The following is a 25,156-nucleotide window of genomic DNA, read 5'->3' as shown; positions in this document are numbered from 1 at the left end:
GTCTGTAGCACAGTAGTATATGAGTGGTGTCATGGGGTGTTGGTTGAAAATGTAGCGTCAGGGTTTCCATAAAAGACACTGGGTTCTGAGATGATGGTTTAGTGAGATCCAGGTGACCTTTAAAGATCACTGCTAGGCCTCCTCCTTTTTTCCCTATCCGGTGTTCGGTTAGGATCCTGTAGTTTTCCGGCACCAATTCGGTGAGGATGCTGTTGCAGTCAGAGGTTAACCAGCTTTCGGTGATGAAGAGGCAGTCTACATTGTTCTCGATGATGAAGTCGTGTACTTCCAGTCTATGTTTGACTGCAGACCTGGCGTTAATCAAGGCGCAATCTAATTGTAGTGGTCGAGTAGATGTCTTCCTGTGGTTGGGAGCTGCTTGTCGTCCGGTTTTTAATAGTTGTTCTCTTTGAAGTATTTTTTGTATGGAAGATGGCAATGTGGTGTTGATGTTCCTTAGTCTGTGCAGAACTTCAGCTGAGTATTTGAAGTAGCACATGGTTTGTGGATGCTGTTGATGGTACTATGGGCCTAAGATTATGATCCTGATCAGGGTATTGATCCTGAGGTGGGGCTAGGTATCAGACTTGCCGCCGTGCTTGAGGCTATTAGCGCGCAAGTTGATCAGGGGATGCCTATATGGATGCGGAAGGAGTTGTTGTATTCGGTTGCTGGCTGTTCCAGCTGCCTTTACTTAAGGTGGAGGTCTCCGCTTAGAAAAGAAGTCTGGCTGTGATCTGGAATAGTCGTCCTAGGATAGCGTAAAAAATGGAAAGGAGGCCGGAGGTAGGGGTAGGCTAACCTATGGTTGTTCCAGAGGAAGGCAAAAAACCCCCTGACAGTAGCAGCCAAATGCACCAGTGGGGCAAAAATTCCTTCCTGATCCCCGTAGGCGGTCGGACAGAGTCCCTGGAACAATCACTGGGGGGGGGGGGAGTGGAGGTGCGAGCTTACCTGGCTGCGGTTGTCCCCTTAAAACACTCTGATCCGGTGAATCTGGCTTGCTGTCAGCCTGACATTTCTGGAAAGCTGTCTGGTTGCCCCTTGCAGTGGGATCTTTAAAATGGAGGGGAGGATGGAGGTAGGATAGAGGTTAGAGACTCCTGTCTTAACTCCTGTTTTCAACTCCTGGTTATTAACTCTCCACTTTAGTTCAAAAAAATCCACTTATGTTCAGAAAATCCACATGCAAGCCACAATCAGGGAGCAAGCTCAAGGGGGAGTTTGTATAACTACCTTTATACACCTGTGAACAATTAACCCCTCCCCTAATTTGGGAGGAAGAAAGAAGGGAGAAAAAAAAATGCTGTTTAAAAAGTGTCAGCAAAAAAGGTCTTTTAAAAACTGCTAGCAAATGTATCAAATAAAGGAGGGGAGAAAATAAAACACCCCCAAAAACAACACTTGCAAGCAGAAGCAGTCAAGCAGAAGCAGTTAAAGCACAACTCCTGGTTATTAACTCTCCACTTTAGTTCAAAAAAATCCACTTATGTTCAGAAAATCCACAATCAGGCTTTGATCTCCAGTGAGAAGAAAGAGAAAGCAAATAAACTCACTGCTTTCAGGCATAGCGTTATATTGATATTGGGCTCAAGTAAGTGTAATGGAGGCTATCGGGGGGGATTTTGCAGGGGAGGAGCTGCACACAGAAGGTTTTTTACCTTAATGCAGAGAATGCATTATGGTAAAAGGTAAAAATTCTTCTACCTTTAGAACCACTTTAAGAATCAACTTAGTTTAATTACTTTATACCAAACCACTCTAATTTGTTTGTAGGACCTGAAAAAGTACAAAGTCTTACAGCTTCCAATATCAGCACCACGTCTCTATCTCTGAGCTGGCTACCACCTACTGGAAATGCAAGTTCCTACCAGATCCAGATCCTGGAAAATTCATCTTTCAGTGTAATTGTACCCAGTCCCACCACATCTTTTACCATACAGAATCTGACACCTGGCAATTATTACACCTTCCTGGTCTCTGCCCTTGTTGGAGGAAACAGCATAAAAGGAGACAGCTCTGTGACAGTTACCTACACAAGTAAGTGTCTGTGGGAATAGACAACTCAATCTAATGATCAGAGCTAGTTAGTGTTTTAATATATTCGTTGGTAGATTTCTGCTATGTCACTGGGACAGGAACAGGAGGAAGAATTTCCCTGACAGATAACTGGCCAATATAAACATAATAATTATAAGTTCTACTTGTATATTTTAATGCCTCACTGCTGTTGACTGTTTCATTATGTTGTATGTCATGCGCAATATGTTACGTATGTCTAAAAGAAGATCACAAGAATCAAAGGTTCACTGTCATGAATATAAAAACATGAAAATTGACAACCTATAGCTGTAGTATATTTCATCAAAATACACCTTTTTTTATTCATGTTCATCATTCGGGTGGGTGGGGCCTGATAGGGCTTCAGAGACGTCAGTTTCCCCTCAGACCATCTCTCTCCTTGTGACTGACAGCACACAGTGGGCAAATTCCATAGGCAAAAAACAGCCTGATATTGACTATGGAACTAACTTCCTACTGTCAATCACAAGTAGATAGTAATCTTTGAAGACAAAATCAGTTTAATAACATAACACTCAACTAACAAAGTTAAATCGCCAGGATAAGTATACATATAAGTATTATTTAAAAAAGGTGACAGTTATTTTCAGCTATGTCCAATAAGATGTGAAAACTACACTCACATGAGTAAATTTGAACACTAACAAAGTTAACAAAGTTAAATTGCCAGGATAAGTATACGTATAAGTATTATTTTAAAAAGGTGACAGTTATTTTAAGCTATGTCCAATAATATGCGAAAACTACACTCACATGAGTAAATTTGAACACTTTCACACTGCTAGTGCGGCAGCATTAGCAGTAAGGCACCGCTAGTTTTTAGTGATGGTTTACCGGCGCTGTGCAGGCTGGAGCAAGAGGCTTTTAACCCCGAAGAAGGTGTTAAAGAAGAAGGGGTTAGAAGCCCCTCCAAAGCACCGCTGAGAAAATGCTTTGCAGGCACTTCGAAAAGCAGTACTCATTGATTTCAATGGCAGGAGTAGTTGTACACCCTCCCGCACAGCCCCAAAGACACTGCTTGCAGGACTTTTTTTTCGGTCCTGCAAGCACACCACCCCAGTGTGAAGGCACTTAGGATTTCACACTGGGGAGGCTTGAGAGGCGCTTTTCAGGAGTTATTTTTAACTCTAAAATGTCTGAAAAGCATCTTCAGTGTGAAAGGGGACTTAGAGAGCCTTATGTATGTGTGAAAGCTTTGTGAATTGAGACTATTGTCTAGCTATGATATATTTCCATATGCTTTCCTTATTTTTCTAATTGCCTTTTCTTTTCCCTGTCCCAAAAGATGGATAATTAACAAATAGCTGGATATGTTTGTAAAGAATAAGCATGTGTGGTCTTAAAGTATGGGCTGTAGCCTTAATTCACCAGGGAGAGCTTGTTTAACCACTTGCCGACCGCCGCACGACGATATACGTCGACAGAATGGCACGGGCAGGCATATGGGCGTATATATACGTTCCTGCCTTCCCGCGGGTGGGGGGCCCGATTGGGCCCCCCCCGGTGCCTGCGGCGGTCGGTATTCGTTCGGGAGCGATCCGGGATGAGGGGGCGGCCATTCATTCATGGCCACCCCCTCGCGATCGCTCCCGACGAATAGAAATGCTCCGTGACATCACTTCCTCTCCTGTAATGTAAACACAGGAGAGGAAGTGATGTAATCTCTCCTCCGTGTCGGTATTTTTCGTTCCGGCACCGAAGAGAGAGGATCGGTGAGTCACACCCCCCCTTTACCCCCCGATCACCCCCCCAATTACCCCTGCCCCCCCAGTCACAGTGACACCAATTGCATTTTTTTTATTTGCATTGGTGTCATTTGTGACTGTAATAACTGTTAGGGCATCACCCCCCGTCGCCAGTGTCACTAAGGCTGGGTTCACATTGCAGCGGTTTATGAGAACGGATGTGATTCGCACCGCACTGCAGTGCAAATCACATCCGATCTCTGTGCGATTCGAGTTCAGCCATACAGATAGTATGGCTGAATTCGCGCCGCACCCGCCGCAAATTCGCACGGGACCCTTTTTTTGGTCCGCAGCAGAATCGGATCGCATGGGTGTTCACACCATGCGATCCGAGTTTGCAGATCGCACTGCGATATGCGAACTGATCTGGGGGTGTCATTAACATTTCACTGACACTCCCAGCAGTTCGCATAGGGCAGTGTGAACTGCCGCCGGGAGGCCGAGGATTCGTGGTGTTCCCGCATCGCTCCAGTGTGAACCCAGCCTAATAAGCGATCATTTTTCTGATCGCTGTATTAGTGTCACAGGTGACGCTAGTTAGGCAGGTAGGTATTTAGGTTCGCCGCAACTTTTTATAGCGCCAGGGACCCCCATATAATACCGCATAAAGCCCCCTGATTGCCCCCTAGTTAACCCTTTCACCAGTGATCACCATATAACTTTTACAGGTGACGCTGGTTGGTTAGTTATTTTTTTATAGTTTCAGGGCACCCGCCATTTATTACCTAATAAAGGTTTAACCCCCTGATCACCCGGCGGGTGTCATTTGTGACTGTAATAACTGTTAGGGCAGTTAGGGTTAGCCCCCTTTAGTTCTAAGGTACCCCCCTAACCCCCCCAATAAAGGTTTAACCCCGTGATCACCCCCCGTCGCCAGTGTCACTAAGGCTGGGTTCACATTGCAGCGGTTTATGAGAACGGATGTGATTCGCACCGCACTGCAGTGCAAATCACATCCGATCTCTGTGCGATTCGAGTTCAGCCATACAGATAGTATGGCTAAATTCGTGTCGCACCCGCCGCACCCGCCGCAAACTCGCACGGGGCCCTTTTTTTGGTCCGCAGCAGAATCGGATCGCATGGGTGTTCACACCATGCGATCCGAGTTTGCAGATCGCACTGCGATATGCGAACTGATCTGGGGGTGTCATTAACATTTCACTGACACTCCCAGCAGTTCGCATAGGGCAGTGTGAACTGCCGCCGGGAGGCATGCGATGCGGGAACCCGCCGCGGATTCGTGGCGTTCCTGCATCGCTCCAGTGTGAACCCAGCCTAATAAGCGATCATTTTTCTGATCGCTGTATTAGTGTCACAGGTGACGCTAGTTAGGCAGGTAGGTATTTAGGTTCGCCGCAGCTTTTTATAGCGCCAGGGACCCCCATATACTACCGCATAAAGCCCCCTGATTGCCCCCTAGTTAACCCTTTCACCAGTGATCACCATATAACTTTTACAGGTGACGCTGGTTGGTTAGTTATTTTTTTATAGTTTCAGGGCACCCGCCATTTATTACCTAGTCTCACTAGTGTACCCCTAAATTTAGGGGTGTCTACTTTCCAAAATGGGGTCATTTGGGGGGGGTTTGTGCCATCTTGGCATTTTATGGCCTTCAAAACTGTAACGCCCTTAGAAAGCCTGAAGGCGGTGCTTGGTTTTCGGGGCCCCGTACGCGGCTAGGCTCCCAAAAAGTCCCACATATGTGGTATCCCCGTACTCAGGAGAAGCAGCAGAATTTATTTTGGGGTGTCATTTCACATATGCCCATGGCATGCGTGAGCAATATATCATTTAGTGACAACTTTGTGAAAAAAATAAATAAAATAAAAAAGTTTGTAATTTTCCCGCAACTTGTGGCAAAATATAAAATATTCCATGGACTCAACATGCCTCTCAGCAAATAGCTTGGGGTGTCTACTTTCTAAAATGGGGTCATTTGTGGGGGTTTTGTGCCATCTTGGCATTTTATGGCCTTCAAAACTGTAATAGGTAGTGAGGAGTAAAGTCAAATATTTACGCCCTTAGAAAACCTGAAGGCGGTGCTTGGCTTTCGGGGCCCCGTACGCGGCTAGGCTCCCAAAAAATCCCACACATGTGGTATCCCCGTACTCAGGAGAAGCAGCAGAATTTATTTTGGGGTGTCATTTCACATATGCCCATGGCATGTGTGAGCAATATATCATTTAGTGACAACTTTGTGAAAAAAAAATTTAAGTTTGTAATTTTCCCGCAACTTGTGGCAAAATATAAAATATTCCATGGACTCAACATGCCTCTCAGCAAATAGCTTGGGGTGTCTACTTTGTGTAAAAAAAAAAAAAATTATTCAATCGCTTGAGGCAAAAAAATAAAATATTCAATGGGCTCAACATGCCTCTTATCAATTTCCTTAGGGGGTCTACTTTCCAAAATGGGGTCATTTGGGGGGGTTTTGTACTGCCCTGCCATTTTAGCACCTCAAGAAATGAGATAGGCAGTCGTAAACTAAAAGCTGCGTAAATTCCAGAAAACATACCTTAGTTTGTAGATGTGACAACTTTTGCGCAAACCAATAAATATACAGTTATTGACTTTTTTTTTACCAAAGACATGTGGCTGAATACATTTTGGCCTAAATGTATGACTAAAATTGAGTTTATTGGATTTTTCTAATAACAAAAATTAGAAAATATCATTTTTTTTCAAAATTTGCGGTCTTTTTCCATTTATATCGCAAAAAATAAAAATCGCAGAGGCAATCAAATACCATCAAAAGAAAGCTCTATTTGTGGGAAGAAAACGACGCAAATTTTGTTTGGGTACAACATTGCATGACCGCGCAAATTACCAGTTAAAGCAGCACAGTGCCAAATTGTAAAAAGACCTCTGGTCATTTACCAGCAAAATGGTCTGGTCTGAAAGTGGTTAAATACTAACATTCCATGGTCACTAATACCAAATATTTAGTACTATGTGTATGGGCAGTCTTTGAAATTATGGGTCAAATTAGGTAAGTTACTTATTACCAAACTTTTCTAATTTGTTTGTAGCACCTGAAAAAGTACAGAGTCTTACAGCTTACGATATCACCACCATGTCATTATCTCTCAACTGGCTACCACCTAGTGGAAAAACAAGTTCCTACCAGATCCAGATGCTGGAAAACTCATCTCTCAGTGTAATTGTGCCCAGTCCCACAACAAATTTTACCATACAGAATCTGATACCTGGCAATTATTACACCTTCCTGGTCTCTGCCCTTGTTGGAGGAAACAGCATAAAAGGAGACAGCTGTGTGACAGTTACCTACACAAGTAAGTGTCTGTGGGAACGGACAGCTCAATCTGTTGATCAGAGATTTTTAGCGTTTTAATAAATTAGCTGGTAGATTTTTGCTATGTCACTGGGACAGGAACAAGAGGAAGAATTTCCCTAACAGATGTAGGTTCTACTTGTATTGTGTAATACCACACTACTATTGACAGTTTTGTTTTGTTTTATGTCATGAGCAATGTGTTTTGTATGTCTAGAAGAAGAAGATCACAATACACAGATATTCTCTCTTGAATATGAAAATATGACAATTTACAACTAATATCTGCAGTAAATTTTATTAAAATACACATTTTTAAAATAATGTTTACTACCTGAAAAAATGCAGATAGTCTTTGTAAATTTATAAAAAGTGTATACAACACTTTTATAAATTTTGTTGTTCCTTCCATGATAAATATCAGTGCTTACTCCAAATTTATGTACCTGTTTCCAACAGTTTTTAGCAGGTACATACCCTCCATCCACAGTGCAGCTAAGCTCCCTCCTCACCACTACAGGTGCCACACAGACGGCTCAGTGACCGAGGAATTTTATAGCTGGGTGGGCAGAGCCTGATAAGTATTCAGAGACACTAGTTCCCTCTCAGGTCATCTTTCTCCTTGTGATTGGCAGCAGACAGTAGATATATATCATACTGAAAAAAACAGCCTGATCTTAGCTATCAGACTAACTGCCTACTGTCAATCACAAGGGGATAGTACTCTTTATTGGCAAAATTAGTTTAAAAATATTAGACTTAACACACACAGCTAAAACATCAGGATAAGTATACATCATTTTAAAAGATTGACAGTTATTTTTAGCTAAGTCCAATAAGATGTGTAAACTATACTCATATGGGTAAATTAGAGAGCCTTATTCTTGTGTCAAATCTTTGTGAATTGAAACAATTGTCTAGCTATAATATATTTCCACATGCTTTCATTATTTTTCTAATGTTCTTTTCTTTTCCCTGTCCCTAAGGATGGATATTTAACAAATAGCTGGATCTTTTTATTAGGCTTATGCAGTCTTGAAGGATGGGCTGTGGTCTTAATGCACTGGGAATAGCTTGTTTTATCCTAATATTCTCTAGTAATTAAGACCAAATATTTGGTACAATATTTGTGCAATCTTTGGAATGAAAGCAATTCTAAAGGAATTTTGTAGTTAACATGTCATACTTACCTGCTCTATGCAATGGTTTTGCACAGAGCAGCTCTAATCCTCATCTTCTGGGGTCTGCTACTGGCAATTCTGACTCCTCGATCCCGTTGTGTATCCCCATAGCAAGTTGCTTGATATAGGGGCTCTCTCTTTTGAGTTCACTCCCAAGCTGCCCTCTGTGTGCCCTCTGTGTGTCCATTGATACATAATCAGCTCTGCCCCACTCTCTCTCCTCACTGGCTGTTTTTGACAATAGCTCCAGCTGCTGCCTCATTCTCCAGTGAGGAGAGAGAAAGCCACGAAAGTCACTGCTTTCAGGCATAGCGTTAGATTTAGATCGAACTCAGGTAAGTATTAGCCCTTGTCGGAGAATCCGTCGGAATGTACCCTATCGGACCGTGTGTGGTATGCATCGGACTGATTCCGTCGGAATATCCGTCGGACCCAATTTTCCATAAATAACATAACATAAATAAATGCTTTATTTTAGTTTTCCTTGTAACAACAGTTCGATATAGAATAGGAGATTCGACGTGACTCTGACAATAACAATCTGTGTCTATAGAACCTGTGGTTGAATGTGCCTGACCTTACCGCTATTAGTCCAAGATTATATAGAAATATTCGACAGAGAAAAAAGATTTGACAGAGAGAAAAGATTCTGCAAGTTACTGTCCTAAAAAGTGTCCTGCCCCAGGGGACATGTATCAATGCAAAAAAAAGTTTTAAAAACGTCAGTTTTTTCGGGAGCAGTGATTTTAATAATGATTAAAGTGAAACAATAAAAGTTTCATAGTTTCATAGTTAGTAAGGTTGAATAAAGACACCAGTCCATCCAGTTCAACCTGAGTGTCTACAGTTGTCCCTATCCCTGTACATTACACACTCACATTGGTCCCTACCCTCAAGGAGCCCACAATCCAAGGTCCCCATTCATATACTAGGGCCAATTTTGGGCAGAAGCCAATTAGCCTACCTGCATGTCTTTGGATTGTGGGGGGAAGCTGGAGTACCCAGCGGAAGCCCATGCAGGCACAGGGAGAACATGCAAATTCCAGGCAGGTAGAGTTGTGGTTGAGGATTTGAACCAGCGACCCTTGTTACTGCTAGGTGAGAGTGCTAACCACTACACCACTGTGCCGCCCCCTCACCACTGTGCCGCCCCTAAAAGTGTAATATTCCTTTAAATTTTGTAGCTGGGGGTGTCTATAGTATGCCTGTGAAGGGGTGCATGGTTCTGGTGCTTAGAACTGTCCCTGCACAAAGTGTCATTTATGCAGGAAAAAAAGTCCTTTAAAATCACTCGCAGCTATTATGAATTGTCAGCTCCGTAATACAGAGACCATTCATTGAAAGTCATTGATAAAATAAATAAATAAATACATAAAAAAGCGTGGGGGTCCCCCAAATTCAATTACCAGGCCCTTCAGGTCTGGTATGGATATTAAGGGGAACCCCGCGTCAAATTTAAAAAAAAATTGACGTGGGGTCCCCCTAAAAATCCACACCAGACCCTTTATCCGAGCACGCAACCTGGCAGGCCGCAGGAAAAGAGGGGGGGGACAAGAGAGCGCCCCCCTCCCTCCTGAACCGTACCAGGCCACATGCCCTCAACATTGGAAGGATGCTTTGGGGGTCTGTGACCCCTCAAAGCACCTTGTCCCCATGTTGATGTAGAGAAGGGCCTCATCCCCACAACCCTGGGGGGATCCCCGCAGTGTATATAACAAACGTCAGGCCGCCGGGATCCCCGCAGTGTCTCCTCCGTGGAGACAGAAGATGGATGGATTCGCTGCACTGGATCAGATCAGCCATCACTGGAGAGATATCATCCATCGCTGGATAGCAGGAGTGGATTACCACCGCTGGAATCTTTTTGTTATTTGTTTTTATTTTTAATAAAGGAATTTTTCAAAAAGTGTGTTTGTCTTATTTAACTATTTTTTACACTTTCTTTGTGAAATGGTAGGGGTACTTTTGTACCCCCTTACCATTTCAAACAGGGGGGGTGGGATCTGGGGGTCCCCTTGTTAAAGGGGACTTCCAGATTCTGATAAGCCCCCCGCCCGCAGACCCCTACAACCACCGGCCAGGGTTGTGGGGATGAGGCCCTTCTCTACATCAACATGGGGACAAGGTGCTTTGAGGGGGTCACAGACCCCCAAAGCATCCTCCCAATGTTGAGGGCATGTGGCCTGGTATGGTTCAGGAGGGAGGGGGCCGCTCTCTCGTCCCCCCTCTTTTTCTGCGGCTTGCCAGGTTGCGTGCTCGGATAAAGGGTCTGGTATGGATTTTTAGGGGGAACCCCACGTAAAAAATTTTTTATTTGACGCGGGGTTCCCCTTAATATCCATACCAGACCTGAAGGGCCTGGTAATTGAATTTGGGGGACCCCCACGCTTTTTTTTTTTTTTTATCAATGACTTTCAATGAGTGTTCTCTGTATTACGGAGCCGACAATTCATAATAGCTGTGAATGATTTTAAAGGACTTTTTTTCCTGCATAAATGACACTTTGTGCAGGGACAGTTCTAAGCACCAGAACCATGCGCCCCTTCACAGGCATACTATAGACAAACCCCAGCTACGAAATTTAAAGGAATATTGCACTTTTATTGTTTCACTTTAATCATTATTAAAATCACTGCTCCCGAAAAAATGTCCATTTTTAAAACTTTTTGTTTGCATTGATCCATGTCCCCTGGGGCAGGACCCAGGTCACCAAACACTTTTTAGGACAGTAACTTGCATATTAGCCTTTAAAATGAGCACTTTAGATTTTGAACGTTGGAGTCCCATAGACTTTAATAGGGTTCTAAAGTTCACACTAAGTATGCTATATACTAGCTCCGTCGAATCTTCTTTATACATTCGACAGACACCATAAGCCTTTAAAGACAGATTCGGCCGTAATTCATGTGGATTTTCAGATGAATGCAATTTTTGAACGAAAAACTAACTAAATAAAAATGAATTTCGGGAGTAACTAAAGAAATACATTTTTCGGACGAAAACGAAATTCTGAAACAAAATATTTTACTCTGCACATGTCTAGTAAGTATATAGGAGGTTTTTGGCGGGGGGGGGGTTACCTTAATGCAGAGAATGCATTACGTTAAAAATTCTTCTACCTTTAGAACCACTTTAAGAGTCAACTTAGTTTAATTACTTTATACCAAACTACTCTAATTTGTTTGTAGGACCTGAAAAAGTACAAAGTCTTACATCTTCCAATATCAGCACTACTTCCCTATCTCTGAGCTGGCTACCACCTACTGGAAATGCAAGTTCCTACCATATCCAGATCCTGGAAAATTCATCTTTCAGTGTAATTGTACCCAGTCCCACGACATCTTTTACCATACAGAATCTGACACCTGGCAATTATTACACCTTCCTGGTCTCTGCCCTTGTTGAAGGAAACAGCATAAAAGGAGACAGCTCTGTGACAGTTACCTACACAAGTAAGTGTCTGTGGGAAAGTACAACTCAATCCCTTGATCGGAGATATTTAGCGTTTTAATATATTAGTTGGTAGATTTCTGCTATGTCACTGGTCATATAATAATTATAGGTTCTACTTGTATTTTGTAATGCTTCACTGCTTTTGACTGTTTCATTATGTTCACTCTCATGAATAGTAAAACATGATGGTGGTTATACACCCTTCCGCCCACCCCAAAGACACTGCTTGCAGGACTTCTTTTTCGGCCCTGCAAGCTCACCACCCCAGTGAGAAAGCACTAAGGCTTTCACACTGGGGAGGCTTGAGAGGCGCTTTTCATGAGTTATTTTTAGCGCTAAATTGCCTGAAAAGCATTATCAGTGTGAAAGGGGTCTTAGAGAGGCTTATCTTTGTGTGAAGCCTTTGTGAATTGAGACTATTGTCTAGCTATGATATATTTCCATATGCATCAGGAGCCAATAGCTCCAGCTGCTGCCTTAAAATCCAGTGAGGAGAGAGAGAAAACCAAGAAAGTCGCTTCAGACATAGCGGATTTAATGGATTTAATGGATTTAGTGGATTTAAAACGGACTCAGGTAAGTATGCAGAAGGTTATGGGGGGGGGGGGGGGGGTACCTTTAATGCAGAGAATGTATTATGGTAAAAATTCTTCTACCTTTACAACTTAGTTTAATTACTTTATACCAAACTACTCTAATTTGTTTGTAGGACCTGAAAAAGTACAAAGTCTTACAGCTTCCAATATCAGCACCATGGCTCTATCTCTGAGCTGGCTACCACCTACTGGAAATGCAAGTTCCTACCAGATCCAGATCCTGGAAAATTCATCTTTCAGCGTAATTGTGCCCAGTCCCACCACATCTTTTACCATAGAGAATCTGATACCTGGCAATTATTACACCTTCCTGGTCTCTGCCCTTGTTGGAGGAAACAGCATAAAAGGAGACAGCTCTGTGACAGTTAACTACACAAGTAAGTGTCTGTGGAAAAGGACAGCTCAATCTATTGATCAGATATTTAGCATTTTATTAAATTATTTAATAGATTTCTGCTATGTTACTGGGACAGGAAAAATAATTTCTCCAGACTGATAGCTGGCCAATAAAAACTTGTATTGCATAATGCCTCACTGCTAGTGACTGTTCCATTATGTTTTATGTCATGCACAATGTGATTTGTATGTCTAGGAGAAGACTATCACAACATATGTATTTTCTCTCAAATATAAAACATGACAATTTACAATCTACAGCTGTAGTACATTTTATTAAATACAAATGTTTATATTAATGTTTACTACCTGAAAATGTGTATATAGTCTGAGAAGTTCATAAAAATCGTCTACAGCCCTCTGAACACACATTTAGAAAATTGGTGTCTTCCCACGACCAAACCACTTTATTAACATTAGACTCAACTCACAAAGCTAAAGAACCTGGTTAAGTATAAATAATTTATAGGAGTGATAGTTATGCTCAGCTAAGTCCAATTAGATATGAAAATTTCACTTGCGTGTCTCAATTAGAAAGTGTTTTCCTTGTATCAAAGCTTTGTGAATTGAGGTAAATGTTTAATTATAATATTTTTCCATATGTGTTGCTTATTTTTATAATTTTCTTCTCTTTGCCTTGTTCCCTGGGATGGATACAAAATAATTTGGATCTGTTTGTAAAGAATAGGCTTATGTTTGAAGGACAGACTAATGTACCAATGACTGCTGTTATTATCCTAATAGTAATCAGGCATTAAGCCTATATTTTTAGTACAGGCATACCCCACTTTTAAGTACACAATGGGGTTAATTTACTAAAGCTGGGAAGTGCAAAATCAGGCTACTTCTACATAGAAACCAATGAGCCTCCAGGTTTTTTTACCAAAGCTTAATTGAACAATCTGGGGTTAGAAGCTCATTGGTTTCTATGCAGAAGTGAGCTTGATTTTCCCTTCCCAGCTTTAGTAAAAAAAAACAAAAAGCATTGTGTACTTAAAAGTGAGGTATGCCTGTACTGTGCTTACACATTTTTTGAATTAAGGATTAATTTAGTTGAAGCACTTTATATCCAACTACTCTAATTTGTAGCCCTGAAAATGTAGTCTACGTTCCGGCCTGATATTAAGTGCTGTGTCTGTGTTCTTACGGTTCCATATTTCACCATAGCCTCCTAATAATGGTTTTACACTGAACTACTGCTATGTTTTTTTGTAGGACCTGAAAAAGTACAAAGTCTTACAGCTTACAATATCAGCACCACTTCTATATCTCTGAACTGGCTACCACCTACTGGAAATGCAAGTTCCTACCAGATCCAGATCATAGAAAATTCAACTTTTGGTGTAATTGTACCCAGTCCCACGACATCTTTTACCATACAGAATCTGACACCTGGCAATTATTACACCTTCCTGGTCTCTGCCCTTGGAGGAAACAGCATAAAAGGAAACAGCGCTGTGACAGTTACCTACACAAGTAAGTGTCTGTGGGAAAGTACAACTCAATCTATTGATCAGATATTTAGCTTTTTATTAAATTAACGAATGAAAAAATATATAGCACAACATATTTTTTCATTCATTCTTTATATGATATAATATCTCACTTGATTGTTGCAGTTGTAATTTGCTTTTATCACAAGCACAGTTTATTTTCTGTTTTCCTTTTTTATTAAATTAGCTGGTAGATTTCTGCTATGCCACTGAGACAGAAACCGGGGGGAGAATTTCCCTCACAGATAATTGGCGAATATAAATCAAATAATTATATGTTTTGTATTTTTATAGTGTCTTATTGATCTTGACTATTTCATTATGTTTAATATCATGCGCTATGTGTTTTATATGTCAGGAGAAGATCACAAGTGCAACGATTCTCTCTCGAATATAAAAAATGACAACTTACAGCCTATAGCTGCAGTAAATATGTTAAAATACATGTTTTTATATTAATGTTTAGTACTTGAACTAATGCATATAATCTGGCAAGTCCATAAAGTGTGTCTACAACACTCTTTAGAATTGTGTTGATCCTTTACATGATAAATGTCAGTGCTTGCTCCAAATGTATGTGCCTGTTTCCAACCATTTCTAAAAGGTACATAGCCTTCATCCTCAGTGCAGCTAAGCTCCTTCCCAACCATTACAGTTGGCACGCAGACAGCTCAGTGGTTGAGAAGTTTTGTAGCTGGGTAGGCAGAGCCTGATAGGGATTCCGAGACACTAGTTTCCAATCAGGCCATCTCTTCTTGTCTGCAGGCAGACAGCAGGCAGTGGGCAAATTCCATAGCCAAAAAAAGAACTTGCTGTTGGCTATGGAACTGCCTACTGTCAATCAGAAGGAGATAGTAATCTTTAATGATAAGATCAGTTTAAAGTAGAACTAAAGGGAGGGAAACCTTTCCTTCAACAGTCCCCATCCCTTGCCAGCACCAACATCTTCTGCTGTGTGCTGGCTTTCTGCTATCTTCATTGGCCGGCATTGGATGATGTCTCTACTGTGCATGCACAGGAGTTAGCCATCCCAGCACTTAAGGTTCGGGCTGGCCACTGTAAGCTGAGTTGTGCATGCGCAGCTCAGTTTACATGCTGGGGATCACCATGAACAGCAGAGTAGGTGTGTTTTATTGCAGAAGAGATACTGCATGTCTTTTTCTGCAAAAAAGAGCCTGCCTGCTCACAGTGAATTACAGAGAAACTTTAGTTCTGTTTTAATAACATTATATTCAACTCACAAAGCTAAAGCACCAGGATAAGTATACGTCATTTTAAAAGAGTGACAATTGTTTTCACCAATAAGATTCAAATTCAATAAGATGTGGGAAGTTCACTGGCTAAATGAGAAAGCCTTTTCCTTGTGATAAAGCTTTGTTAATTGAGCCTATTGTTTAGCTATTATATTTTTCCATATGCATTTCTTTATTTTCTAAATTTCTTCTCTTTGCCCTGTCGCATAGGACTGATATCAACCAAATCAGTTGGAACTGTTTGTAAAGTATAGGCTCATTATTTAAGGACAGGCTATGGTTTTAAAGTGATAATAAAGCTTCCATTTTCCTTAGTTAAATTAACAAACATCAATACTCACCAGTACACCATGCAACTTCAATTGCAGTCCAAAGCTTTTATTGCAGAAGTCACATCACAAAAGAACAAGTGCAATGTTCAGAGTCACACATGCCCCGTGAAGGGGTCCTACGTGGCTAACAAACATGTCATAAATACCTGCTCTGTGAAATAGTTTTGCACAGAGCAGGCCTGATTTTTGGGACCCCCCACCGGAACTCCTGGCTTCTCCCCCTCACTGAGTGCCCCATAGAAATCAGATTTCTATTGGGGCACTTGTGCAGGCTCGTTCCCGAGCCATGCTGTCTGTCTATTGACACAGACAGTGAGGCTCAGATCCAACCCCCTGATCCCTCGTCATAGGATTTAATTGATAGGAGCAGGAGCCAATGGCTGCCACTGCTATTAATCTGCTCAGTGAGGAAGGACAGAGCCAGGAAAGACAGCTGCTTGAATGCACATGGCTGGATCAATATCAGGCTCAGGTAAATATGGGGGGGGGGGGGGGGGGGGGCTGAGGGTACTCTCTACAACAGATTTTTTTTTACCGTAACGTACATGTATTTAGGTTAAAAATAAAAGCTCAAGGCTGTAGAACTGCTTCAATGTACTGATGACAGCTTTTTTCATATTGTCCAGGCATTAAGCCCATATGTTTCATACCGTGTTTATGTAATCTTAAGAATAATAAGTCAACTTAGCTGAGATACTTTATACTAAACTACTCTAATTTGTTTGTAGCACCTGAAAAAGTACAAAGTCTTACAGCGTCCAATATCACCATCACTTCTCTATCTCTGAGCTGGCTACCACCTACTGGAAATGCAAGTTCCTACCAGATCCAGATCCTGGAAAATTCATCTTTCAGTGTAATTGTGCCCAGTCCCACGACATCTTTTACCATACAGAATCTGACACCTGGCAATTATTACACCTTCCTGGTCTCTGCCCTTGCTGGAGGAAGCATAAAAGGAGACAGCTCTCTAGTAGTTAAATACACAAGTAAGTGTCAATGGGAATAGACAGCTAATTATGATTTGGCAGTATCAAAAAATATTCAGCGTTTATCAGATCAGTTGGCAAATAAAAAACATTTTTTGACTTTATGACTAGATGATGAATGATTTAATAATGGAAAGTCATTGTGTGAGGTCTCACAGCTGTTTGTATTCTGGATTGTTTGCTTTTTGCATTATGACATGCAAAGAATTAGCTCAAATAGACTGTTTACTTTGCATGGGAAGTTTTCCCAGAGAGTAGCAAATTAAATAAAGCTCTGTTGCCTTCAATTATCCAGTCATTAACCTTCCTGACTGTATGATTATGTCAGATTTTTGATGCTGAAAGCGGTACAATTGTTTTGCATGGAAATTTGTCGTTTTAAATTGTGGGCCTGTGATTCTTAGGAATAATGCGCTTAAATCCGTTCAAAACAAAGTCTAGTAGACATTCCAGGTATGATAAAGTTTGAAACATAAAATCATAAATTATTATATAATAAATAACTATAAATAATAACAAATAATAATATAATAATAATACATTTTATTCAATACATTTTAGTCAATAATATGATCCCAAATCAAAAACACTGAACATTTTTTTGTCCAAACAAGGGTGCAATATTACTAGTCATATTGCTTCAGTAAACATCCTGGGTATGATAAATTTTGAAACATGGGACTGCACAAAGTCCAACGTCGCAATCAGGACAATAGAACCTGGTTTCCTTCCACTGTCATCACGCTTTGAGCAACAAACCACGCACATCCTTGTGGGTGCTGACTTTTTTTCAGTTGGTGGGGTGGGATTTGGTCCATGAAGTGACGACCAGTCAGGTATTCTGGTTGACAACGCCAGCAGCATGACGTCCAGCTCTATTCACAGCCATTGTTGTTTGGTGGTTCAGAGAGATCAGTTGGGCAACTTTCCAAACAAATTCAGCATGAACCACAGGCTTGTCACTCTTTTTTCTAAACAGAATCTAGGCATTCCCCAAGCATTGCTCAAGAAGATGCCTGAAGATCTTCTTGCAATACTTTTTTTTGCTTTCTCATTGCTGGATAAAATGTCATTGCCTGGTCTGCTCTGTCAACACCTTCCATGGTGTTGTTGTAGTCTATCACTACTTGTGGTTTCATGATGTCTTTCCCACCTTTTGTGTGTACCATGACAGTGGATGTGTTATGAATTGTACTCATTAGGCACACTTTTTTTTGTCACGCCATCACAGTGCCATAATTTTGCCTTTCTGCCAGGCAACCATCTCTCCTGTCTTGAGCTTCCTATTGCCAAAGATTGGTGGCATGTCATGCCAGTTAATCCTAATGGTTCCATAGGCATCCGTTTTGTACTGTAGAAGGAACTTATATAGTTCAGGAGATGTGTAAACGTTGTCTGTAGTTACACAATAGCCCTGATTTAGCACTGGCTCAATCAGTGAAAGAACAGAACATGTTGGCATTCCATAATTACTGTATTTTGGGTTGAACTTGGTTCCTTTCCCAGTGAATAGGACAGAATTCCAAATGGAACCAGTGCTCGATTCACATAGCATGAAGGATTTTATGCCAAATCGTGCTCTCTTTGATGCCATGTATTGTATCCAGCTGAGTCTTCCCTTGTAGGTCATTAGACGTTCGTCTATGCTGATGTCTCTATCTGGCACAATGGCTACGTTGGAAATTCTTCTGAATCATTTGATATACCTCCCAAATCTTCTTGAGCTTTGGTGCTGGATGAGTAGTTTCATCAAATTCTTCATTATTTTCAAAGTACAAATACTTCATTATCAGGGAAAATTTTTACTTCGACATGACTGTGCCAAATAATGGAGTGACTAGTAATTTATTGGTTGGCCAATACCACTGCTTTCCCCAACACTCCCTGAAAAATTATTAGGCCCAGAAGTTTCCAAATGTCCTCTTTAGTCACTGGTTCCCACTTTCTGCTCCTTGAAAACCTCCGATGCGTAGCAGCTTGTTGCTTGTCTCCATAACTATTTTTTCAATAACCTCATCGGTCAAAAATAGTTGAAGTTATGCCAAGGGGTTGTCATCTTCAACACCCACTTTTATACCAGGTGCTCCAGTAAATGTGAATCTTGGCGGCACTGAGTGATCCGTACAATAAATGATAGTGCTGCACTATGATCAAACAACCACCCAATAATAAAGTGCGTATGTGCTAATAGTGCAAAAAATAGAGATAAAGTGCACTGTGAAAAAAATCGCTAGAGGCAAACGGACACTGGGCCAATCAACTCAGCTCTGCCCGAATAAAGTGAATAAATACTATATTAAAGTGCGTGTGTGCTACTCGTGCAAAATAATAAAGCACCAAAAAATATCCTCTAAGAAGCGGAAAACACTTAGCAGATCAATTCAGCACTGCCCAAGCTAAACAATTTGTACAGATCACTGTGCCTCAAATATAAATAAAAATATGCATCACCATCAGTGGTTACAAATAACTAATATATAAAGTTTAACGTTGTAAAGTGCAAATTTGTTGCGGTACTCCCAAATATGAATACAATTCTCAATTCAAAATCATGACCCTAAAAAAGGTTTGCCTCGTTTTTTTGGTTTTGCAGACCCAAACAGAATGGATCAGATGAACACTGATGCAAACTAATGCACATCCACCCATAGAGGTTGCATAGGTTAATTTTTCCTCCATGGAGGGAAAATTGGAATGAACATGGATGTCCAATATGATCCAACTCAGCAGGGGGAATCTGTTTACAGATTCCTCTCTGACGTGGAATGGAGGTTTGCCATGTGAGAGGGCCTAAAAGCCAGTAAACTTGATACCCATAGTATGAGAAATCCACATTGTATAAAAAAAAACATTGCTTTTTCAAACAAAATGTAAAAAATGGCAAGATTACCACAGATTTTTCTGTTCTTCACAGAGCCTGGAACAGTCAAGAACTTGGCCCCACTCCCACAGACCATCACCACAGATACAATATCTCTGAGCTGGGAGAAACCCGATGGAAATGTCAGTTCATATATGATCCTAATCGAGGAGAATTCAACATTCCAATCAATCATTACAGCAAATAACATCACTATTAGTAACTTAAAACCTGGAAATAGTTACAAATTTCTGGTCTTTGCTCTCACTGATAATTCCAGATTACAGGGAGACAATGTATCAACCATTGCTCGAACAAGTAAGTACAAGATTTAACATATACTTTTGTTAAAGTGGAAGTACACTGCATCTGGGCACCACAAACCAAAAACATTGTTTAATTCATTTATTAATATTCAAAGCCAACTCGCCCATCCACCCATGTCTTTATGCTTTATTTTGCTGAGAAACCACTTTGAAATACAATTTTTCTTGGAGCTTTCTTTTGGTGTTATTTTATCACCACAAAAAAAGAGCGACAATTTTGAAAAAAAAGCAATATTTTTTACATTGTGCTACAATAAATATCCTCAAAAAAGATATAAAAAACCCAATGTTTTCCTCAGTTTAGGCCGATATGTATTCTTCTACATATTTTTGGTGAAAAAAATCACAATAAGCGTATATTGATTGGTTTGCGCAAAAGTTATAATGGCTACAAAATAGGGGATTGTGGCATTTTTATTATTATTATTTTTTATTAGTAATGTCCATGATTTGCGATTTTTATAATGACTGCGACATTATGGCGGGCACATCAGACACTTTTGACACTATTTTGGGACCATTGTCATTTATACAGCAATCAGTGCAATAAAAGTGCACTGATTATTGTGTATATCACACTGCCGGGGAAGGGCTTAAACACTAGGGGGCGATCAAGGGGTTAAGTGTGTCCTAGGGAGTGATTCTAACTGTGGGGGGATGGGCTACCACTGACATGACAGCGTTCACTGCTCCCGCTGACAGGAAGCTGTATATTTCTGTCATGTCACTACACAGAACAGAAAAATGCCTTGTTTACATAGGCATCTCCCCGTTCTGCTGCTCCATGACACGATTTCGGGACACCGGCAGACATTCAGTCCGCGTAACCTGGGGACCTGTCCTCAGAATGACTTTTTCCTATATGCATAGTTTGGTGGAAAATGGAAAGCTCCCAAGCTATAGCTCCACCTGCTTTTTATGGTCCCTGAGGAGGGCTGTTACATAAGAAGTTATATGTCCAATCAAAGGTTCTGAGGTGGGGCTGATGGGTGTGGATGTGTTCATAGAAGTCAGCACACCCTCCTTTAGATGCAGTGTTTATACTGTATCAATATTTCTCAATGATCACACGCTACATTAAAGCAACTCGTGGTTTATTATGCATACAGTTCTAATGATTTTAACAAGACTAATCTTGCTGTATGTATTTTTTGGCTCCTAAAAAGTGATAATGTGTCTTCTTTGCCCATGTGCCTCACAATACAGTGTAGGCGTATTTAGTCTCGTCATCCCTGTATATTTTTTGGGTATGATTAACATTAACATAATTGAATCATATCAGAAGTTATGAATTTTCACGTGGATGTTGGGAACGGAATAGGTAATTTCTAGGTCAGATTCTGCAAGTCCTCAAATACAGAACTGCTAAATGGCTTTACGACGGCGACATACAGCCAGACTTTGAATGTTTATTCTCTCAACTGCAGGCTAAATTAGTTCTGAACCCGATTGGATCCTGTTTTTGTTCTGCTAACAGAACTTATGATAGGCTCATTAAAATGCATCTGTTTTTTCAGACAATGCTTTTGATGATAGTTATGATGGCTATTTGACTCTTAAGAGGTTTTACAGTATTTTAAGTATTGATAATAATTGTTTAGATTGCTGGCAGTTTAAAAAAATCCCTTTGTAGTTTAGTGATCGGTGGATTACTTTGATGGTTATACTGGAATTTAAATACCTGATAGGCCCCTTTCAAACAAAGTGGACTATGCCAGGAGTCCACTTGCTCAGAGGGGGATCTGTCCCCTGATACCTGCTGAGCAGGCATACCACCTGTCCATTTACACCCATCTGCCACCTGATCTGATCAACCCAGATAAAGGGGATCAAATCTCCATCTGTCTCTTTTTAGTGTAAAGGACTAGATTGGATATAAGCCGATGTAAACTGACCCAAGTCCATTTACACTTGCCGCTCCTTAGAGGAGAATGGAAGGTCGGATCTGGTCCACCTGACTTGATTGGACAACTAGTGTGAAAGGGGCCTTAGGTTAATGAAATCCTTTAACTTTGAATAGTATAAAATGTTGCAGAGCTGCAAATGCTCAGGACAACACCTTATTCGCCACTCAGTTTTGGTGTCCTTCAGACCTCAGTATCAACACAATAGAGTTATTGTCAATTTAACAGACAATGCTTTGTTTGGCCTGGGAAGCTAGGTTATGAAGGGATTAGGCAAATGAGATTTTATACCTTCCTCTAGCAATTGTCACCCTTATTCCTTCTTGGCAAGAGACTGGCCTTGACTATTGTCAACAGGAATAAGGAGTATCATTCATGGGCAGATCTCTGTGATTTGCCTATCCTCATTAGACTTAGGATCATTTCCCCTGCTTAGTCATTCATATCTTGGACACAACCAGATTTTTAAAAGTTATACCCACATTGCCTGCACTGTTCAAAAATTTTGAGCAATGCATAGCCTATATTTTTTTAACATTTTAGTTTTTATAGATTTAGTCAGCTCTTACATACTAATATATTACAGAGATTCTAAAGGCCCCCCTTTTATTTTTTGAAAATAACAAACATGTCATACTTACCTACTCTGTGCAATGGTTTTGCACAGAGCAGCCCTGACCTTACTCTTCTCAGGTCCTGCACTGGTGCTCTAGGCTCCCACCCCACCCCACCCCCCCCCCCCCACCACTGTGGGCCTCCCATAGGAAAACTGCATAAGACACACAGACTGTGTCTCAGTCCCACCCCCTGCACCCTCCTCAATGGCTTTGATTGACAGCAATGGCTTCCACTGCTTTGTTTGAACCCATGAGGAATGCATTAAATTGGTTGTAAAGGCAGAAGGTTTTTTTATCTAATTGGATTCTATCCATTAAGATAAAAAGCCTTCTATGTGCAGCAGCCCCCTAAAACTTACCCGGGCCACATCTCTATCCAGCAATGTTTCACAAGAGACTCGTCTGCCCGGGATTCTGCCTCCCCAATGGCTGGAACAGCAGTGTGGTGCCATTGGCTCCCTCGGCTGTAAATCAAAGCCAGCGAGCCAATGGGACACCGTGTCTGAATGGACACAGGGAGCTGTGGCTCGGCTTGGGTGCCCCCATAGCAAGCTGCTTGCTGTGGGGGCACTCAACAGAAGGGAAGGGCCAGGAGTGCCAATGAGGGAACCAAGGAGGATCTGGGCTGCTCTGTGTAAAACCCCTGCACAGAGGAGGTAAGTGTAACAGGTTTGTTTTTTTTTTTTTTTTTTTTTGTTTTTTTTTTTTTCAAAAAAGGTTTTATTAAAGTTATTAACAGAAATACAAAGTCAGCAAAAAGAAACATATTTCAGCATTGGCAGAAAATGTTGGAAGACCAGGTTACCAAAAGGTAATAATCACATAACAGAACCCTGCAGGAACAAACATAGATAAATGATACACTGTATGGGTCTCATATTACAACCATCAATCATAATAGTAACGAGAATGACAAGTTAAACGAGCTGACCATCATAACCCAATTAGGAAAGAAAGATCATGACAGGGAGAAGGGGGAGGGAGAGCAGAGAGAAACTAAGGAAAAAGAGGAGAAAAAGCAAATAGAAAGGAGAAGCAAAAGGAAAAACCTAAGGTGCGATCACTTCTGTAGACGAAACAGGAACCATGGGTTCCATTTAAGGTCATAGATGTGTTCAGTGTCATGTAGAGTGTGAAAGATCTTTTCAGACAGCATTACCTGATCGATACGAGTGAGAACCTGTGCTAAAGGTATAGACGGGGACTTCCAGTGAAGAGCAATAGTCCACAGTACAGCAACACAGATAGAGTGCACTAGTCTTATAAAATGTTTAGGGGTGTCGGGGGGGGTCTGGAATAGGAGACAGTGATGATAAGAGAGGGACAGTGTTCAGCCCGCGAAACCATCCACCAGCCTCAGGACCTCTTGCCAAACAGGGCGAATGAAGTCACAATCCCAGAAAATGTGTATAAAGGAGCCAGGATGATTGCACCCTCTGAAACAGTTGGGGGAAGTAAGGGGATAAATCTGGTGCAAACGTACCGGGGTGTAGTACCACCTAGTGAGGACCTTGATGGCCGTCTCCCTAACAGTTAGGGATCTGGTGCATTTGCGCATGTTGTTCCAACCATCCTCCCAATCCACCACTCCCGTCTCCAGAGCCAACTCCTCCTCCCAGCAAGCTCTATATCGAAGGGACTGGCACTCCGAATGTCCCTCAAGGGACCTATACATCAGAGAGATCAATCCCTTTTGTCGTGGGAAATTGAAACACACGTCTTCAAAGACAGTGAGCTGTGCTCGAGGACGGAGTCCGTACCGGGAGAGGAAGAAGTGGCGGATCTGCAAGTATCTATAGCATTCAGAGTCTGGGAGTTGGTGCTGGGCCTGCAGAGTCGAAAATTGAACAAAGCCAGAGCCCGTCACAAAGTCTTTCAACTGGGTAAGCCCACAACGGACCCAGATATCAAAAGATTCCGGATGGAGATAAGCCGGGGGGAACCTAGGGTCACCCAGGAAGGAGGCCCCTAAAGAGCGCCCCAGGGTGGTGTCGTATCTCTGCTTGAAGCGGTGCCACAGTTGGAGGCAATCCGCCACTATAGTGTTGCGCGTGGTTAGAGTCAGGAGGGGATGATTAGTTGACCACATAAGGCCGGGGAGATAGAGTGGAGTGATCGAGTCACCCTCAAACCTCACCCAGGGGACTTTAGAATTAGGGATCGACCACTGTGCCTGCTGAGTAAATCTACAGGCAAGGTAGTATAACCAAATCTGAGGTACCCCCAGACCACCATTTTTCATAGATCTATAGAGTACCCCTCTCGCAAACCTGGGAGGTCTACTGTTCCAAATAAATCTATTGAAATGTGACTGAAGGCCAAGGAGAAAGCTCTTGGGAAGCTTAACCGGTAGAGAGCGAAATAGATATAGCAACCTGGGTAGGATGACCATTTTGAGGGCAGTGATTCGACCTATAAAGGGGATACGTAAAGAGAGCCAACTTCTCAGGGTGTTTTTAAGTTTGCTAATCAGTGGGGGATAATTGACCCCAAAGAGGTCCCCGAAATTACTGGGAAGACCAACCCCCAGATAAGAAATGTGGGTGGAGGCCCAGGTAAATGAGTAGTTTAGTTTAATAAGGGCCAAATCATTGGGTGTAAAGCCTATAGGGAGGGCTACAGATTTAGACACATTAA

At 41.6% G+C, this 25,156-nt stretch overlaps 1 protein-coding gene across 4 annotated transcripts in view; it reads left to right on the top strand.

Moving 5' to 3' along the window:
- LOC143988218 (titin-like) overlaps positions 1 to 25,156 on the top strand; it is a 171,306-nt gene that overhangs the window by 144,895 nt on the left and 1,255 nt on the right. For all 4 annotated transcript variants that reach the window (XM_077487613.1, XM_077487614.1, XM_077487615.1 and 1 more), the window contains 7 exons: positions 1,777 to 2,040; positions 6,857 to 7,120; positions 11,489 to 11,752; positions 12,463 to 12,726; positions 13,961 to 14,221; positions 16,552 to 16,812; positions 19,727 to 19,990. In XM_077487613.1, the coding sequence (XP_077343739.1) occupies positions 1,777 to 2,040; positions 6,857 to 7,120; positions 11,489 to 11,752; positions 12,463 to 12,726; positions 13,961 to 14,221; positions 16,552 to 16,812; positions 19,727 to 19,990 (1,842 nt within the window). The remainder of the gene's footprint in view (positions 1 to 1,776; positions 2,041 to 6,856; positions 7,121 to 11,488; positions 11,753 to 12,462; positions 12,727 to 13,960; positions 14,222 to 16,551; positions 16,813 to 19,726; positions 19,991 to 25,156) is intronic.

The sequence above is a fragment of the Lithobates pipiens genome, unplaced genomic scaffold (assembly GCF_037356315.1).
Source record: "Lithobates pipiens isolate NorthernLeopardFrog02 unplaced genomic scaffold, aLitPip1_a1.2 Scaffold_18, whole genome shotgun sequence".
Taxonomy (NCBI): domain Eukaryota; kingdom Metazoa; phylum Chordata; class Amphibia; order Anura; family Ranidae; genus Lithobates; species Lithobates pipiens.
The sequence above is the reverse complement of the archived record's forward strand: the minus strand, read 5'-3'. Positions and strand labels throughout refer to the sequence as shown.